The sequence below is a fragment of the Oncorhynchus gorbuscha genome, linkage group LG01 (genome assembly GCF_021184085.1).
Source record: "Oncorhynchus gorbuscha isolate QuinsamMale2020 ecotype Even-year linkage group LG01, OgorEven_v1.0, whole genome shotgun sequence".
Taxonomy (NCBI): Eukaryota; Metazoa; Chordata; class Actinopteri; order Salmoniformes; family Salmonidae; genus Oncorhynchus; species Oncorhynchus gorbuscha.
Window position 1 is genome coordinate 66920141 of NC_060173.1, and position 20415 is coordinate 66940555.

The window sequence follows — 20415 nt, forward strand, 5'->3', positions numbered from 1 at the left end:
CACCCAGAGAGACAGGACAAGAGCTATCTTGGCTGGGCCTGAATGCCAGACCCCTGATTAGAGAAGAACAGCAGTTCATAGCAGGCATGTGTGTGTAATGTTTACTGTTGAGTTTATGAAACAAACTCCCTCACGACGCCAGGACAGCGGAGTCAATCACCACCTTCCAGAGACACCTGAAACCCCACCTCTTTAAGGAATACCTAGGATAGGATAAGTAATCCTTCTCACCCCCCCCCCCTTTAAGATTTAGATGCACTATTGTAAAGTGACTGTTCCACTGGATGTCATAAGGTGAATGCACCAATTTGTAAGTCGCTCTGGATAAGAGAGTCTGCTAAATGACTTAAATGTAAATGTAATTTCTAATTGCTTATTTCACATATTATCTATTTCACTTGCTTTTGAAATGTAAACAAATTTCCCATGCCAATAAAGCCCTGTGAATTGAGTGAGAGAGTGTCATCAGCAAACATTCAGCATTGTTCAAGGGATTGGTGCTTTGCTTATGTCATAGGGTACAACCAGACCCACCATTGTTCTACTCTCTGAATCTGTGGAGATCAAACCTGAATGTTATTCCAAAGTGCCTGCTGCAACCCCAGTAACATAAAACCCAAAGCATGTCAGAGATTGGGCACAGCTGTGTGTGTCCCTACAATGTTTCCACCGAAGACAGAATGACAGAGTTGTCTGCTCCTAGGCTCATAATGGCTGAGCTGTGTGTGTTATTTAAGCAGTAAGGCACGAGGAGGTGTGGTATATGGCCAATATACCACAGCTAAAAACTGTTCCTATGCACGACGCAACACAGAGTGCCTGGATACATCCCTTATCCGTGGTATATTGGCCATATACCACAAACCCCCGAGGTGCCTTATTGCCATTCTAAACTGGTTACCAACGCAATTAGATAAGTAAAAATACATGTCTCATACCCGTGGTATACGGTCTGATCTACCACTGCTGTCAGCCAATCAGCATTCAGGGCTCGAACCACCCAGTTTATAATAAGCTATATGATAACCAGCCTGTATGATATTAACCCTAGTATACCGGTCATGATCAATTTGATCCCAAACACCCCATTACGATTTGCATAGACCCATCATGCATAGCACACATACTATTAGGATATCCTAATCAACAGGTAGAAATCCTCCCAACTTCTACAGTAGATGAGTCAGACAAGGGTTTGATAGATACTTTACAGGTACACTCAATATGGCTAAGATGTTCATTATTTTTCTATGGGCTGAAGTGAGTCTGAAGGGGAGATAAAAAAACACTGCACCCTATTCTCTACACAGTGCACTACTTTTGGTCATAGGGCTCTGGTCAAAAATAGTGCACTTAGTTTGCTAGCTTGTTGATGAAGTTGACTGACAGCTGGTACGGTGCCTTGCTACTATGTAACATTTGGCGAACGCAATAAAGTTGTAGAGAAAAGTCAGCTGTACTGTGAAACTCAGTGCACTATTCACATAAACTAATTTGTGCATTAGTTAAAACTAGTTAGAACTAGTTAGCTAGAGGGAATATTTAGCATGGAGTGTGTGAACTGGTGTTAGCATCCCTGCCTTTCCTTTCATATGGATTGACTGGAGACGGGTTCAGACAGCAAATTTTCATGCACATTTCATAAACTTATTCTGCCACCACAAAACACCTAGATGTAGAATTAGATAGTGAAGACTTGCTCATGAAAAAAAAAATGACAATATTAGCTACAGGTTTATACAGTAGTTTTTGGTAAATTAACTGACTCTTGAGGGTGAAAATGTGATTCAGTGGACGATGTCACCTTGGTAATATTTTCTAATGTTAACTTAGGACAGCATATTGTTGCTGGGCTTCTTTTTAGCTTTCCCATGAGTGTTATCAGGCAGATAAGTGCAGACTGCCATCGAGCTGTCTGCTAAAACGACATAAATGTCAAAATGTACATCATTCCCAGAGACCATTTACATGACTCAAGAATCTAACCTCTGGATTGATCTGCTCGTCCTTTAAATGAGCTGTGTCCATGCCTGAAAACAAATAATGTTTGGTGCTCCTAAAACAAAAATTTGTGTGTTTTGTTGTATTCTGTTTTCCCCAATCTCCAGTCAGTGGCCTTTAACTCACCCTACACATGGCTCTGTAACAACATGCCTTATTGTCAAAGTCAGTTATCCTAATTCATACAGATGACTAAGAGAGCAGTGATCTAGAAGTCTAAATGTCTATCTACATGAGTCCTTGTACGGCGTGCGCAGTGTTGTCTGTTTGGAAATATTCTGTGGCATTCTGTCAGGTGGTATTCTGCTCAGAGCAGACATAGATAAATGCTGTTGATCTTCCCTTGCTCCCCTCTGCGCGCGGGTGTCAGCTATGGCTATAAAAGGACAGATTACTCCTGCTGCCCCACTCAACTGTCCAACCCCCTCCCACCCCACCACTCTCTTTCCACCAGCAGCGCTCCCCTAAGCACAACCGCTAATCCTTGCAATATTCCACACATTCACAAGAACTGCATGGTCGGTCAAACTAAACACAGTCCACAAGGGCACCTCAACTTGGGGCTCACCCCTAACCTGAATTTAAGTTTATCGTGTCCTGGGACAACATTTACAACCACAACAACAGTATCCTTAAAAACAGCCTAAAACCAAACTGTGGCAAAGCTTTGGATCGGTCTTCTTGGGCCAGGTCCCCCTTAGAAAACATGTTGTTTCTCTGTGTGGGATTTCTTGGTTTAAATGGATAGTTCGAGAGCAATTGCTAACTAGCGCAATGACGAAGAGATCAGCTAGCGTTAATTGCCAAAATCTCAAACTATCAGTTTAAGCAAATTATGGCTCACCTGTGCCATAGTATAGACAGGTTGCCTAAGATCTAACTGGAAGCCATTTACACACAGGGTAGCCTAGTGGTTAGAGCGTTGGACTAGTAACCGGAAGGTTGCAAGTTCAAATCCTCGAGCTGACAAGGTACAAATCTGTCGTTCTGGCCCTGAACAGGCAGTTAACCCGCTGTTCCTAGGCAGTCATTGAAAATAAGAATTTGTTCTCAACTGACTTGCCTAGTTAAAGTTTTTTTTTTTATATATATATAAAATTTAAAAAACAGACCTACTGGAATGACTACAATTAGGGATGTGACAAATTGACAATTTTACTTAATTTTAAAACTGTCATTTATTTTTGTATTTTTTTGTGTGAGAAAAATGTATAAAATTCCACAATTCAGAATATGGTCCTATTGCGTATGAACGCTAAGGAGCAATGAAATTCTAACGAAACACAGTCATAGGCTGAATCACAAACCAAACAGTCCCGAAGCCCTTTATCGAGTGGCCACTTGCTGTTGTGTTCCGTTGTGTGCATACTCTGATCAGCAGTGAGAAAGTTGTAAAAACAAAACATCTTTACTCCTGCACAAAAAATGTGCAAGTATATCGGTCCCCAGTGATTCCATCAGCTGATTTAGCTTGTGGTAGCCTGCCTGCTGCTAGCTAGCTTCACTGACAAACACAGGGATAGAATTCTAGCTAGCTAAGGATGTTGGGCACTGCAGTGATAAACACTGTGTAGCTTGTCACTTATTTACAATAGTTTGACAGCTTGTAGGCATGTTCCCAGCAGTCAGTCCATACTTCATCATGTTTCCAACGCACCAATTGTTACTTTGTAAAGTTAGGTCATCTATTTAAAAAAAAAACACACACAGGGCAGCAGAGCAGGCTGTTCGCTGCGGTGGCTTGCCTTTCTCTGCCATTTTTCCAACTTAACGATGGCGTGTGGAGCGCTTTATATCCATGGCAAATAATTAGAAAGATGCATATCTTCTACTAACATTGCAGCATTGTTGCATTATTTTTCCCCTTTATGATCGGGACCTGTTAGTGGTAGTTTTGATAAATGCACTGTGTTTTTACATTTTGTGGAATATATATTTATTCTTAATGTCTCCATTTCATTAAAATATTTAATGTTCACACCTCCAACTACAAGCACAGCTACTGCTGGTTACATCAACTACATTACCCACAATGCATCTACAAATCAGAGTTTGTGAGACATGGGAGTAAAGCCATAAAAATGTGACTTGGCCTCTGTTCCAATATCCATACTAGCGTACCATTCTATAATAAAGCTATGTATTGGAGCATGCTAAGTGGTATTCGTGACATTGGAATCCAACCATGATCTACTGAACAAAAGAAACATTCATTTCCAGCCCCTAACCCAGTCTTCCTTTGCCACAATCCAAAATGTATCTAACCCCAAGAGTAACAGACCGCAACAGACAACATGGATGGACAACATGCACGTCCTTGTTATAAGCCACAAATCATGTCACAGCCAGTAATGTTTGTCCTAGACTGCTATAGTATAGGACCTGTCCTTTTGGAAAGCTTTTACATTCTTCAGTTTGCCTACTGCTGATGGACATAGTAGATTGATGGACTCAGACTGCCGCCTCATAGGCTACAGTAGGACCGCAGATCTGTCCTTGCTGGAAGGCTTAGCCGAAACAATCATTCATACAGACAAACACTAGAGAGGATGAAAACAGTCTTGTATTGGGAGTGGACCACCTGCCTGTCCTTGCTCAGCGTGGAAGGCTCGGAGCCTCTTCTTGAAGCGTGATGGCAGAACGAAGTCACATCCGCGGGCCAGCAGAGCCAGCTCCTTCCTCAGGTCAGGGTCCTGACGCAACGACAGCTCCTTCATCCTCATCCTCGCGCCAGACAGGACAGGATGCCTCCGCACAAACGCACACACAGATCCACACTCTGATCCAATGGGATTATCTTCCTATGGATTGTCCCAATAGTAGGAATCGCAAGAGTAGTAGTGGGAGTAGTAGTAGTGCTAACAGTAGTTAGGCTAATTACTCAAACAAACAAACACTCAGTGCGTGTCCACTGTCCTCGTCCTGGGAGAGCCTCTTGAAGTCAGCGTAACAGCAGGCAGTGGAAGTAGTGGTAGCGCTCCTCTGTCCCTGTGACTGTCCTTTAACAGAGCGAGAACTTCTTAATGCTGGGCAGCAGCTGCTGCAGTGTCACGAGCCTCAAAACTCTGCCCGTCTGTCTGCTGTCCTACACACACACACACACACCAAACACGACAGGGACTGACTGCTAGGGTCAGGGAGCCCCAGCCTACCAGCAGCCACTAGGGAGATAAGGACTGTGTGTGTGAGAGAGAGAGAGGTGTGGATATGCCCTTTCCAGTTTGCATTCCTCAGCTCTCATAGAAGGTTATGTAAAGAGACAGACCTGCTGTTGTTGAGGGCCCGCTAACTTGGGAATGCCAGCCAAATGCCAAGATGACCCCCTGCTTACCAGCTTCCTAACAGCACAGCAACCATATTACCTAACGGTTCCCCGAGAGACACTAGTAGGTCTGTGCCACAGGAAAATACCTAGAGCTGTCTCTTTATGACCACAATCCAGCTGGTAGTTGGAAGTACCAAACATTTCATCAGGGCAAGAGCTTCGAAATGCAAAAGTCACCGTCAGTTCTTCCTCCTATTTTGTTGGTAATTCAAAGAGTCCACTCAGAATGAGATACTAGGTTCTGTGGCAGCAGCCAGATTCATTAGTGGGCCTCCGTCATATTGAAAAGGTATATTTAACCAAATTCAAAATATATGTAGGCAGGGCACACCTTTTGCTGAGGGATGAATGTGTATACTTGAGCCGACGAGGATGATAGGAGAAGCCATCAAAACTTGTGACAACTCACAAAAAGTGGGGAAAGAAAAGCCTCAGTTTTCCTCTGTGCATCACGTCGTATGGTCTTCCTTTGTTTTGCCTTCCCTTCACAGGCTTGGGCTGCCATCCATTCCACGTCTTATTATAGTTGACGGGCCCTAGCCGGCGGTATGGAAGGGGAAGTGTTGAATTTCAAAGAATGATGGCCGAACCAGTCTCTGCCTATTAAAAGCACCAGCGAGCACTGTTTGGGCAACCCAAGACACCAGATCTGGAGAAACAAGTATGTATGTATCTTTAGTGCTTGAGCAAACATCCGCCTCCTGTCCTGGACTGACAGCAATTACATCAATTCCCCATAAACGTGCAGATCCAACGGCACTAGGCAGCCTAGGCGTGGAGGAGGGGTGCGTTCAAGAGGAGAGATGTTTTTATAAAACGCCAGTTGTTCTCTCAAACAAATCTAATTAGGCTGAAAGTGACTTGAGCTCTGTGTGTGTGTGTGTGTGTGTGTGTGTGTGTGTGTGTGTGTGTGTGTGTGTGTGTGTGTGTGTGTGTGTGTGTGTGTGTGTGTGTGTGTGTGTGTGTGTGTGTGTGTGTGTGTGTGTGTGTGTGTGTAAAAATGCAGGGTGTGAATAGAAAACACAGCCGGGCTAAAATGATAAGTATTTTTAGATGACAGGATCACAGAGTCCACATTCTTCCACTGGTTTCAGCACAAACCTAGATCCTGTTGTCCCCCAATAGCAGGATACGGCACCAGTTTGATAAGCAATTTGTGAAGCCTTTTCACGCCATCTGCCTTTTGTTGTCCCTCTACGCTCGTCAGCTCGACACAAACGCGAAAGGAAAACACGAGGACTCAAACTGAGCACATGAAACTGTCTACATATACATATATATATATTCTGTCAGCATTAGCAAGAGACATAATCTGAAGTTGTTTCCTAAACAGAGTTATTATTCTGTGATAACGATCTGTTCGTTCACACTTTAGGACACAGCCTCTTTTTGGAAAATGGAACACAGAGAGGGAGGGAGAGAGAGAAGTCTCACTGTAGTACCAGTGAGCTCTGAGTACTACTGGACTGACTGGGAGAATCAGATGGGCCTTCACTGGAGAGGACAGCTGTCAGTGCCAACAGTGCCACTCTCTCACACACACACTCACACAGAGGCCAAAACTACTTAACAATGGCACCACTCACCAATTCAGCCTTGGGCTTTTGTCTGCTCTGCTGTTGAAAGGCTATAGCCTACCCTGGTTGCCAAGAGATGAAGACACAAAAAACATTTCAGTTAAATAAAAACTATTGCAGAGAGACAAAAGTAGGCATGGTACACTATAGAGAGACCATGTCAAACACAAATAAACACATTCTTACACAGTGAGTCCACCCATCAACGTGTCTAATCTGAAGGCTCTAAATATGAACAGTATACCATGCTCTCAGTGAGAGCTTGTTGCGTAATGTTAGAGATTATGGTGAGAGTGAGCGAGAGCGTGCGAGACAGAGCATGAGAGAGAGAACGAGCGAGAGTGAGCAAGTGACCCCTCTGACCCAACAGCGGGAGAAAGTCAATACCAAACAATAGCAGAGTAGCCTATAAATGGAATCGAGCAAGTTCCAGCTCGGTCCTCGCCAATCTTATGGCTGAGAGAGGGATTTGGGAATCCATATGAACCCAAAACAAAAATAGGGCCCATTTCACCGACATACATGGTGGGCTTAGGGAAGGGCCTGCTAGCGGAACATGATGTGAGCAGGATCAGCTGGCTTGCATAAAACAGTGATAAGGCAGTAGTTAGAATGACACTGTCATCATGGATCGTGGCGATTAACTGGAGACAAGGGCATCAACGACTGGAACTAGCCTATTTAGCTAATGATACACAAATTAGTTTTTTTTCCTGACCAAATGACCTGATCAAGAAAAAAAAACTCTGGGTTTGACGTAGGCCATAGGCCTTTGAAAAGATGGCGATGAAGAACATGGCTGACGTTTTACATTCTCCCAAGAAATTGTGCAATCTTTTTTTTTTTTTTGCATAACTTATTTTGTAACTTATTGTGTACATAATGTTGCTTCTACGGTTTCGTATGACCGAAAAAATAATTGCTTTCAGAAAAGCGTTTACCAAACGCCCTAACAAAAGGAGCTATTTGGACAAAGTTCATAATTTATCGAACAAATCAAACATTGAGTGCATTCTGATGAAGATTATCAAAGGTAAGTGAATATTTACAATGTTATTTCTGACTTCTGTTGACTGCACAATATGGGGGATGTCTTTTTGGCTTGTTTGGTCTCAGCACCGTACTCAGATTATTGCATCGTTTGCTTTTTCTGAATTTTGGGGGGGAAATTTGACACAGTGGTTGCATTAAGGAGAAGTTTATCTAAAGTTCCATGTGTAATAGTTGTTTCTTTTATCAATGTTTATTATGAGTATTTATTATAAATTAATGTTATGAATGTTTATTATAAATTGATGTGGCTCTCTGCAAAAATCACTGCATGTTTTGGAACTACTGAACATAACACGCCAGTGTAAAATGTGATTTTGGGATATAAATATGCACTTTATTGAACAAAACATACATGTATTATGTAACATGAAGTCCTATGAATGTCATCTGATGATCATCAAAGGTTAGTCATTCATTTGATCTATATTTCTGCTTTTTGGGACTCCTCTCTTTGGCTGGGAAAATGGCTGTGTTTTTCTGTGACTTGGTGGTGACCTAATGTAGTGGAGCGGGTCGAGAGTTTCAAGTTCCTTGGTGTCCACATCACCAATGAACAATCATGGTCCAAATATACCAAGACAGTCGTGAAGAGGGCACGACAAAACCTTTCCCCCCTCAGGTGACTGAAGAGATTTGTCATTACCCCCCAGATCCTCAAAAGGTTCTACAGCTGCACCATTTGAGAGCATCCTGACCGGTTGCATCACCGCCTGGTATGGCAACTGTTCAGCATCTGACAATAAGGCGCTACAGAGGGTAGTGCGAAAGGCCCAGTGTATCACTGGGGCCAAGCTTCCTGCAATCCAGGACCTACAGTTAAAGTTGGAAGTTTACATAAAAACAAGTTTTAAATGACTCCAACCTCAGTGTTTCAACCACTCCACAAATGTCTTGTTAACAAACTATAGTTTTGGAAAGTCAGTTAGGACATCTACTTTGTGCATGACACAAGTCATTTTTCCAACAATTGTTTAGACAGATTATTTCACTGTATCACAAGTCCAGTGGGTCAGAAGTTTACATACACTAAGTTGACTGTGCATATCAATAGTTTGGAAAATTCCTGAAAATAATGTCATGGCTTTAGAAGCTTCTGTTAGGCTAATTGATATCATTTGAGTCAATTGGAGGTGTATCTGTGATTGTATTTCAAGGCCTGCCTTCAAACTCAGTGCCTCAAAAGAAATCAGCCAAGAACTCAGAAAAAAAAAATCATAGACCTCCACAAGTCTGGTTCATCCTTGGGAGCAATTTCCAAAATCGGCAAAACCTGAAAGGCCGCTCAGCAAGGAAGAAGCCACTGCTCCAAACCCACCATAAAAAAGCCAGACTGCAGTGTGCAACTGCACATGGGGACAAAGATGGTACTTTTTGGAGAAATGTCCTCTGGTCTGATGAACCAAAAATACAACTGTTTGGCCATAATGGCCATCGTTATGTTCGGAGGAAAGAGGAAGAGGCTTGCAAGCTGAAGAACACCATCCCAACCATGAAGCACGCGGGTGGCAGCATCGTGTTGTGGGGATGCTTTGCTGCAGGTCACAAAATAGAGGACTTCATGAGAAAGGAAAATGATGTGGATATATTGAAGCAACATCTCAAGACATCAGTCAGGAAGTTGAATGGGTCTTCCAAATGGACAATGACGCCAAGCATACTTCCAAAGTTGTGGCAAAATGGCTGAAGGACAACAAAGTCAATGTATTGGAGTGGCCATTACAAAGCCCTGACCTCAATCCTATAGAACATTTGTGGGCAGAACTGAAAAAGTGTGTGGGAGCAAGGAGGCCTACAAACCTGACGACTCAGTTACACCGGCCCTGTCAGGAGGAATGGGCCAAAATTCACCCAACTTATTGCGGGAAGCTTCCGGAAGGCTACAAGAAACATTTGACCCAAGTTAAACTATTTAAAAGCAATGCTACCAAATACTAATTGAGTGTATGTAAACTTCTGACCCACTGGGAATATGATGAAAGAAATAAAAGCTGAAATAAATCACTAGTATTATTCTGACATTTCACATTCTTAAAATAAAGTCCCTAACTGATCCTAACTGACCTAAGACAGGGGATTTTTAAAAGGATTAAATGTCAGGAATTGTGAAAAACCGAGTTTAAATGTATTTGGCTAAGGTGTACGTAAACTTCCGACTTCAACTGTATATAATAGGCGGTGTCAGAGGAAAGCCCATCAAATTGTCAGAGACTCCAGTCACCCAAGTCATAGACGGTTTCCTCTGCTACCTCACAGCTAGCAGGAACGGAGCGCCAAGTCTAGCACCAAAAGCTTCCACTCCAAAGCCATTAGACTGCTGAACAATTCATAAAAATCGCCACCGGACAATTTACATTGACCCCCCCACTCTTGTACACTGCTGCTATTCGCTGTTTGTTTGTTACCTATGCAGTCACTTCAACCCCACCTACATGTACAGATTACCTCAACTAGCCTGTATCCCTGCACATTGACTCGGTAGCGGTGCCCCCTGTATATAGCCTTGTAAAAGTTAGTCTTATTGTGTTACTTGTAATTATTACTTTTTATCTTAGCCAACTTCGTAAATATTTTCATCTTGAACTGCACTGTTGGTTAAGGGCTTGTAAGTCAGCATTTCACAGTAAATTCTACACTTGTTGTATTCGGCGCATGTGGCAAATAACGTTTGTTTTGATGGCCCTGCTCAGATAAGACGAGACGTAGGCTAAACAAGAACACTTTTTTGGGGGGTTAGGTCCAGGTTAAAGTCAGTGAAATAAGAAAACCAAAGAAAATTTACAATGACAAATGGTTTGATGAAGAATGCAAAAACCTAAGAAAGAAATTGAGAAACCTGTCCAACCAAAAACAAAGACGCAGAAAACCTAAGCCTATGAATGACTAAAACAATACAGAAATAGACTACGGAAAAAGAAGGAACAGCACGTCGGAAATGAGCTCAATGTAATTGAAGAATCCATAGACTAACCACTTCTGGGAAAATTGGAAAACACGAAAAACAAAGAGTTATCTATCCAAAACACAGATGTATAGGTAAACTACTTCTCCAATCTGTTTGGCCCTATAACAAAGAACAAAAACATATACATGATCAAATACAAATCTTAGAATCAAGAATCTATTAAAAGACAAAGAGAACCCACTGGATTCTCCAATTGAACGAACTACAAGACAAAATACAAACCCTCCAACCCAAAAAGGCCTGTGGTGTTGATGGTATCCTCAATGAAATTATTAAATAGAGACAACAAATTCCAATTGGCTATACTTAAACTGTAACACCATCCTTAGCTCTGGCATCTTCCCCAATATTTGGAACAAAGGACTGATCACCCAAATCCACAAAAGGGAAGTAAATTTGACCCCAATAACTACCGCGGGATATGAGTCACCAGCAACCTTGGAAAATCCTCTGCCTTATAATTAACAGCAGACTCGTACATTTCCTCAGTGAAAACAAATGTCAAATTGGCTTTTTATCAAATTACCGTATTACAGACCACATTCACCCTGCACCCCCTAATTGACAAACAAACCAAAACAAAGGCAGTCTTCACGTTTTGGTGATTAAAAAAGCCTTCGACTGAATTTGGCATGAGGGTCTGCTATACAAATTGATGGAAAGTTGTGTTGGGGGAAAAAACATACGACATTATAAAATCCACAAACAACAAGTTAAAATTGGCACAAACTTTTCTTTCCACAGGGCCATGGGGTGAGACAGGGATGCAGCTTAAGCACCACCCTCTTCAACACACACACACACACACACACAAATTGGCGAGGGCACAAGAACAGTCTGCAGCACCCGGCCTCACCCTACTAGAATCTGAAGTCAGATGTCTACTGTTTGCGGACGATTTGGTGCTACAGAGAGATGAACCTGCAGAAGAGTCCCCTAAGCAAGCTGGTAGTGGGGCTCTGTTCAAACACAAACAGACCCCACAGAGCCCCAGCAACACAATTAGACAGCAACACAATTAGACCCAAACAAATCACGAGAAAAAATATATATAAATCTTTCCACTGTGTCAAAAAATTAACAAGAAAACAGTGCAAACTCAAATGCTATTTGGCCCTTAACAGAGAGTACACAGTTGCAGAATACCTGACCACTGTGACTGACCCAAACTTAAGGAAAGCTTTGACTCATAGCCTTGCTAGGCAGACCTGGCTCTCCAGAGAAGACGGGCTGGCTATGTGCACACTGCCCACAAAATGAGGTGGAAACTGAGCTGCACTCCCTAACCTCCTGCCAAATGTTTGACCAGAGAGACACATATTTCCCTCAGATTACACAGACCCACAAAGAACTCAAAAACAAACCCAATTTTGATAAACTCCCATATCTACCCCAATACCCCAGTGTGTCATCACAGCAGCAAGATGTGACCTGTTGCCACAAGAAAGGGGCATCATTGTAAAAAAAAAACCTCATAAATACCCATATTTGTTTATTTATTTTCATTTTTGCACTTTAAATAATTGCACATCCTTACAACACATATATGTTTCATTGTATACAACACATATTTACATTTACATTTACATTTAAGTCATTTAGCAGACGCTCTTATCCAGAGCGACTTACAAATTGGTGCATTCACCTTATGACATCCAGTGGAACAACCACTTTACAATAGTGCATCTAAATATTTTAAGGGGGGAAAGGGGGGTGAGAAGGATTACTTTATCCTATCCTAGGTATTCCTTAAAGAGGTGGGGTTTCAGGTGTCTCCGGAAGGTGGTGATTGACTCCGCTGTCCTGGCGTCGTGAGGGAGTTTGTTCCACCATTGGGGAGCCAGGGCAGCGAACAGTTTTGACGGGGCTGAGCGAGAACTGTACTTCCTCAGTGGTAGGGAAGCGAGCAGGCCAGAGGTGGATGAACGCAGTGCCCTTATTTGGGTGTAGGGCCTGATCAGAGCCTGGAGGTACTGAGGTGCCGTTCCCCTCACAGCTCCGTAGGCAAGCACCATGGTCTTGTAGCGGATGCGAGCTTCAACTGGAAGCCAGTGGAGAGAGCGGAGGAGCGGGGTGACGTGAGAGAACTTGGGAAGGTTGAACACTAGACGGGCTGCGGCGTTCTGGATGAGTTGTAGGGGTTTAATGGCACAGGCAGGGAGCCCAGCCAACAGCGAGTTGCAGTAATCCAGACGGGAGATGACAAGTGCCTGGATTAGGACCTGCGCCGCTTCCTGTGTGAGGCAGGGTCGTACTCTGCGGATGTTGTAGAGCATGAACCTACAGGAACGGGCCACCGCCTTGATGTTAGTTGAGAACGACAGTTTGTTGTCCAGGATCACGCCAAGGTTCTTAGCGCTCTGGGAGGAGGACACAATGGAGTTGTCAACCGTGATGGCGAGATCATGGAACGGGCAGTCCTTCCCGGGAGGAAGAGCAGCTCCGTCTTGCCGAAGTTCAGCTTGAGGTGGTGATCCGTCATCCACACTAATATGTCTGCCAGACATGCAGAGATGCGATTCGCCACCTGGTCATCAGAAGGGGGAAAGGAGAAGATTAATTGTGTGTCGTCTGCATAGCAATGATAGGAGAGACCATGTGAGGTTATGACAGAGCCAAGTGACTTGGTGTATAGCGAGAATAGGAGAGGGCCTAGAACAGAGCCCTGGGGGACACCAGTGGTGAGAGCGCGTGGTGAGGAGACAGATTCTCGCCACGCCACCTGGTAGGAGCGACCTGTCAGGTAGGACGCAATCCAAGCGTGGGCCGCGCCGGAGATGCCCAACTCGGAGAGGGTGGAGAGGAGGATCTGATGGTTCACAGTATCGAAGGCAGCCGATAGGTCTAGAAGGATGAGAGCAGAGGAGAGAGAGTTAGCTTTAGCGGTGCGGAGCGCCTCCGTGATACAGAGAAGAGCAGTCTCAGTTGAATGACTAGTCTTGAAACCTGACTGATTTGGATCAAGAAGGTCATTCTGAGAGAGATAGCGGGAGAGCTGACCAAGGACGGCACGTTCAAGAGTTTTGGAGAGAAAAGAAAGAAGGGATACTGGTCTGTAGTTGTTGACATCGGAGGGATCGAGTGTAGGTTTTTTCAGAAGGGGTGCAACTCTCGCTCTCTTGAAGACGGAAGGGACGTAGCCAGCGGTCAGGGATAAGTTGATGAGCGAGGTGAGGTAAGGGAGAAGGTCTCCGGAAATGGTCTGGAGAAGAGAGGATAGGGTCGAGCGGGCAGGTTGTTGGGCGGCCGGCCGTCACAAGACGCGAGATTTCATCTGGAGAGAGAGGGGAGAAAGAGGTCAGAGCACAGGGTAGGGCAGTGTGAGCAGAACCAGCGGTGTTGTTTGACTTAGCAAACGAGGATCGGATGTCGTCGATCTTCTTTTCAAAATGGTTGACGAAGTCATCTGCAGAGAGGGAGGGGGGGGGGGGAGGATTCAGGAGGGAGGAGAAGGTGGCAAAGAGCTTCCTAGGGTTAGAGGCAGATGCTTGGAATTTAGAGTGGTAGAAAGTGGCTTTAGCAGCAGAGACAGAGGAGGAAAATGTAGAGAGGAGGGAGTGAAAGGATGCCAGGTCCGCAGGGAGGCGAGTTTTCCTCCATTTCCGCTCGGCCTTCCGGAGCCCTGTTCTGTGAGCTCGCAATGAGTCGTCAAGCCACGGAGTTGTACACAACACATATATCATTGTATATAGACAATTACATTTGAAATGTCTTTATTCTTTTGGAACTTCTGTGAGTGTAATGTTTACTGTAAATTTGTATTGTTTATTTCACTCTTTATTTTTTTCACCTTTATTTAACAAGTTCTCATTTACAACTGCGACCTGGACAAGATAAATCAAAGCAGTGCGACAAAAACAACAACAAAGAGTTACACATGGGATAAACGTACAGTCAATTATACAATAAACATCTATACAGTGTGTGCAAATGTAGTAAGATTGGGGAGGTAAGGCAATAAATAGGCCATAGAGGCGAAATAATTACAATTTAGTACTGGAGTGATATATGTGCAAGTAGAGATACTGGGGTGTAAAAGAGCAAGAGGGTAAGTAATAATATGGGGAGGAGGTAGTTGGGTGTGCTATTTACAGATTGGCTGTGTACACGTACTGGATAGTCCGTTTTACAAGGCTATGTTTGGCAGCATGACTGAAGGAGGCTTTGTTGCAAAATAGGAAGCCGATTCTAGACCTCATTTTGGATTGGAGATGCTTAATGTGAGTCTGGAAGGAGAGTTTAGTCTAACCAGACACCTAGGTATTTGTAGTTGTCCACATATTCTAAGTCAGAGCCTTCCAGAGTAGTGATGCTAGTCGGGCAGCAATCGGTTGAAGAGCATGTATTTAGTTTTACTTGAATTTTAGAGCAGTTGGAGACCACTGAAGGAGTATTGTATGGCATTGAAGCACGTTTGGAGGTTGGTTATCAGTGTCCAAAGAAGGGCCAGATGTATACAGAATGATGTCGTCTGCGTAGAGGTGGATCAGAGAATCACCAGCAGCAAGAGCGACATCATTGACATATACAGAGAAGAGTTGGCCCGAGAATTTAATTATGATCTACTTCACTTGCTTTGACAATGTTAACATATGTTTCCCATGCCAATAAAGCATCTAAATTGAAATAAAGTGTTTCAGAATAGAATAGATATAGGCCTAGTCATTGAGAACTGAATAAGCCCTTAGCTGCCGTAATGACACGGTTGTTACTAGGGATGCACGATATCAGTGAACATATCGGAATCGGATGATATTAGCTAAAAATGCCAACATCGGCCTGATATCTAGTTTAACGCCGATGTGCAAAACCGGTCAAAGCTGACGTGCATACCTATATAACGTAGGTACATTACGTAATGGCTCCATGTAAAATGTTGCACTACACGTGTTGCACGTGTAAGAAACAGCATTCCTAACCTAGCCCACAATGTCTGCTGTAAGGGTCATCCGGTTCCGGTTGGAGCGAGTGGTCGCATCTGCACGTCGCTCCAACGGGTAGTATAACTTTTTCATTATATTTCATTATATCACAACGGTTTGATTTGTCTTATCCTAGCAATTTCTTCTCAGCTAGCTACATAGCCGTCTTTGTATCAAAGATAATTGCGTAATTATCGTATTTCGCCGTCCTAACGTAGTCTTCACTAGCCAGCTAGCTAACGTCCACTGATTAGCTGCACTGGGAAAACTATTACACTCAACTGAACGACTTGATTAGTTTAGTGTTAGCTAGCTACATAGCTGTCTTTGCTGTCTTCGTATCATCGTATCCAAGATAATTGTGTTGTTTAGGTTTAGAGTGTGTAGTCTTAGAGTGATTATCTTAATTTACCGAGGTTAGCTAGCCAGCTATTTGTCGTCCTTAACGTAGGTGACTCTGCTAGCTAGCCAACAGCTAGCCAACGCTAGCCAACGTCTTCTGTATAGAACTCAACTACCCGGTCGCATTCACAGGTTGTATCACATTTTCACTTCATTTCATTACAGTACAACGGTTTGATTTGTTTGATCGTAGCTAGCTACTTAGCTAGCTACATAGCCGTCTTTGTATCAAAGATAATTGTGTAGTCTAGAGCGATTTTCTAGGTTCGCTAGCCATCTATTGTCGTTCTTTTAACGCAACGTAACGTAAACAACACTGCTAGCTAGCCTGCTAGCCCCCGAATAGCAACACTGCAGAAACTATTACACTCAACGGAACGACTTGATTAGTGTAGTGTCAACAACGCACCCACTGCCAGCTGGCCTACTTTAGCAGTACTGTATCATTTTAATCATTTTAGTCAATAAGATTCTTGCTACGTAGCTTAACTTTCTGAACATTCGAGACGTGTAGTCCACTTGTCATTCCAATCTCCTTTGCATTAGCTTAGCCTCTTCTGTAGCCTGTCAACTATGTGTCTGTTTATCCCTGTTCTCTCCTCTCTGCACAGACCATACAAACGCTCCTCACCGCGTGGCCGCGGCCACCCTACTCTGGTGGTCCCAGCGCGCACGACCCACGTGGAGTTCCAGGTCTCCGGTAGCCTCTGGAACTGCCAATCTGCGGTCAACAAGGCAGAGTTCATCTCAGCCTATGCCTCCCTCCAGTCCCTCGACTTCTTGGCACTGACGGAAACATGGATCACCACAGACAACACTGCTACTCCTACTGCTCTCTCATCGTCCGCCCACGTGTTCTCACACACCCCGAGAGCGTCTGGTCAGCGGGGTGGTGGCACCGGGATCCTCATCTCTCCCAAGTGGTCATTCTCTCTTTCTCCCCTTACCCATCTGTCTATCGCCTCCTTTGAATTCCATGCTGTCACAGTTACTAGCCCTTTCAAGCTTAACATCCTTATCATTTATCGCCCTCCAGGTTCCCTCGGAGAGTTCATCAATGAGCTTGATGCCTTGATAAGCTCCTTTCCTGAGGACGGCTCACCTCTCACAGTTCTGGGCGACTTTAACCTCCCCACGTCTACCTTTGACTCTTTCCTCTCTGCCTCCTTCTTTCCACTCCTCTCCTCTTTTGACCTCACCCTCTCACCTTCCCCCTACTCACAAGGCAGGCAATACGCTCGACCTCATCTTTACTAGATGCTGTTCTTCCACTAACCTCATTGCAACTCCCCTCCAAGTCTCCGACCACTGCCTTGTATCCTTTTCCCTCTCGCTCTCATCCAACACCTCCCACACTGCCCCTACTCGGATGGTATCGCGCCGTCCCAACCTTCGCTCTCTCCCCCCGCTACTCTCTCCTCTTCCATCCTATCATCTCTTCCCTCCGCTCAAACCTTCTCCCACCTATCTCCTGATTCTGCCTCCTCAACCCTCCTCTCCTCCCTCTCTGCATCCCTTGACTCTCTATGTCCCCTATCCTCCAGGCCGGCTCGGTCCTCCCCTCCCGCTCCGTGGCTCGATGACTCATTGCGAGCTCACAGAACAGGGCTCCGGGCAGCCGAGCGGAAATGGAGGAAAACTCGCCTCCCTGCGGACCTGGCATCCTTTCACTCCCTCCTCTCTACATTTTCCTCCTCTGTCTCTGCTGCTAAAGCCACTTTCTACCACGCTAAATTCCAAGCATCTGCCTCTAACCCTAGGAAGCTCTTTGCCACCTTCTCCTCCCTCCTGAATCCTCCGCCCCCTCCCCCTCCTCCCTCTCTGCAGATGACTTCGTCAACCATTTTGAAAAGAAGGTCGACGACATCCGATCCTCGTTTGCTAAGTCAAACGACACCGCTGGTTCTGCTCACACTGCCCTACCCTGTGCTCTGACCTCTTTCTCCCCTCTCTCTCCAGATGAAATCTCGCGTCTTGTGACGGCCGGCCGCCCAACAACCTGCCCGCTTGACCCTATCCCCTCCTCTCTTCTCCAGACCATTTCCGGAGACCTTCTCCCTTACCTCACCTCGCTCATCAACTCATCCCTGACCGTTGGCTACGTCCCTTCCGTCTTCAAGAGAGCGAGAGTTGCACCCCTCCTGAAAAAACCTACACTCGATCCCTCCGATGTCAACAATTACAGACCAGTATCCCTTCTTTCTTTTCTCTCCAAAACTCTTGAACGTGCCGTCCTTGGCCAGCTCTCCCGCTATCTCTCTCTGAATGACCTTCTTGATCCAAATCAGTCAGGTTTCAAGACTAGTCATTCAACTGAGACTGCTCTCCTCTGTATCACGGAGGCGCTCCGCACTGCTAAAGCTAACTCTCTCTCCTCTGCTCTCATCCTTCTAGATCTATCGGCTGCCTTCGATACTGTGAACCATCAGATCCTCCTCTCCACCCTCTCCGAGTTGGGCATCTCCGGCGCGGCCCACGCTTGGATTGCGTCCTACCTGACAGGTCGCTCCTACCAGGTGGCGTGGCGAGAATCTGTCTCCTCACCACGCGCTCTCACCACTGGTGTCCCCCAGGGCTCTGTTCTTGGCCCTCTCCTATTCTCGCTATACACCAAGTCACTTGGCTCTGTCATAACCTCACATGGTCTCTCTTATCATTGCTATGCAGACGACACACAATTAATCTTCTCCTTTCCCCCTTCTGATGACCAGGTGGCGAATCGCATCTCTGCATGTCTGGCAGACATATCAGTGTGGATGACGGATCACCACCTCAAGCTGAACCTCGGCAAGACGGAGCTGCTCTTCCTCCCGGGAAGGACTGCCCGTTCCATGATCTCGCCATCACGGTTGACAACTCCATTGTGTCCTCCTCCCAGAGCGCCAAGAACCTTGGCGTGATCCTGGACAACACCCTGTCGTTCTCAACTAACATCAAGGCGGTGGCCCGTTCCTGTAGGTTCATGCTCTACAACATCCGCAGAGTACGACCCTGCCTCACACAGGAAGCGGCGCAGGTCCTAATCCAGGCACTTGTCATCTCCCGTCTGGATTACTGCAACTCGCTGTTGGCTGGGCTCCCTGCCTGTGCCATTAAACCCCTTCAACTCATCCAGAACGCCGCAGCCCGTCTGGTGTTCAACCTTCCCAAGTTCTCTCACGTCACCCCGCTCCTCCGTTCTCTCCACTGGCTTCCAGTTGAAGCTTGCATCCGCTACAAGACCATGGTGCTTGCCTACGGAGCTGTGAGGGGAACGGCACCTCAGTACCTCCAGGCTCTGATCAGGCCCTACACCCAAACAAGGGCACTGCGTTCATCCACCTCTGGCCTGCTCGCCTCCCTACCACTGAGGAAGTACAGCTCCCGCTCAGCCCAGTCAAAACTGTTCGCTGCCCTGGCCCCCCAATGGTGGAACAAACTCCCTCACGATGCCAGGACAGCGGAGTCAATCACCACCTTCCGGAGACACCTGAAACCCCACCTCTAAGGAATACCTAGGATAGGTTAAGTAATCCCTCTCACCCCACCCCCCCTAAGTTTTAGATGCACTATTGTTAAGTGACTGTCCCACTGGATGTCATAAGGTGAATGCACCAATTTGTAAGTCGCTCTGGATAAGAGCGTCTGCTAAATGACTTAAATGTAATGTAACAAGTCCAGCATTCGTTTCAAAGAGTAAGAACATTTCAGAGAGACAACTCAAAGGCAAAATCCATTAACGCCAAGATACTGGAATTCATGGCCCTTGATAATCAACCGTTCTGTCGTGGGTGATGTTGGCTTTCGCCGACTGGTCGAGCACCGGTACACACTACCAAGTAGAGGTCGACCAATTATGATTTTTCAACGCCGATACAGATTATTGGAGGACCAAAAAAGCCGATACCGATTAATCGGACAATTTACATTTTTATTTGTAATAATGACAATTACAACAATACTCAATGAACACTTATTTTAACTTAATATAATGCGTCAATAAAATCAATTTAGCCTCAAATAAATAATTAAACATGTTCAATTTGGTTTAAATAATGCAAAAACAAAAGTGTTGGAGAAGAAAGTAAAGGTGCAATATGTGCCATGTAAGAAAGCTAACATTTAAGTTCCTTGCTCAGAACATGAGAACATATGAAAGCTGGTGGTTCCTTTTAACATGAGTCTTCAATATTC

At 45.0% G+C, this 20415-nt stretch overlaps 1 protein-coding gene across 5 annotated transcripts in view; it reads right to left on the reverse strand.

The window, feature by feature from the left end:
• Positions 1 to 20415, reverse strand: part of ppp2r3b (protein phosphatase 2, regulatory subunit B'', beta) — a 57086-nt gene that overhangs the window by 26516 nt on the left and 10155 nt on the right. The window contains exon 1 of one of the 5 annotated variants that reach the window (XM_046358857.1): positions 4587 to 5135. The exons of the other annotated variants lie outside the window; for them this stretch is intronic. Within the exon in view, the coding sequence (XP_046214813.1) occupies positions 4587 to 4724 (138 nt within the window). The 5' untranslated portion in view covers positions 4725 to 5135. Of the gene's footprint in view, positions 1 to 4586; positions 5136 to 20415 lie in introns of those variants that run through there. 5 annotated transcript variants of the gene reach the window in all.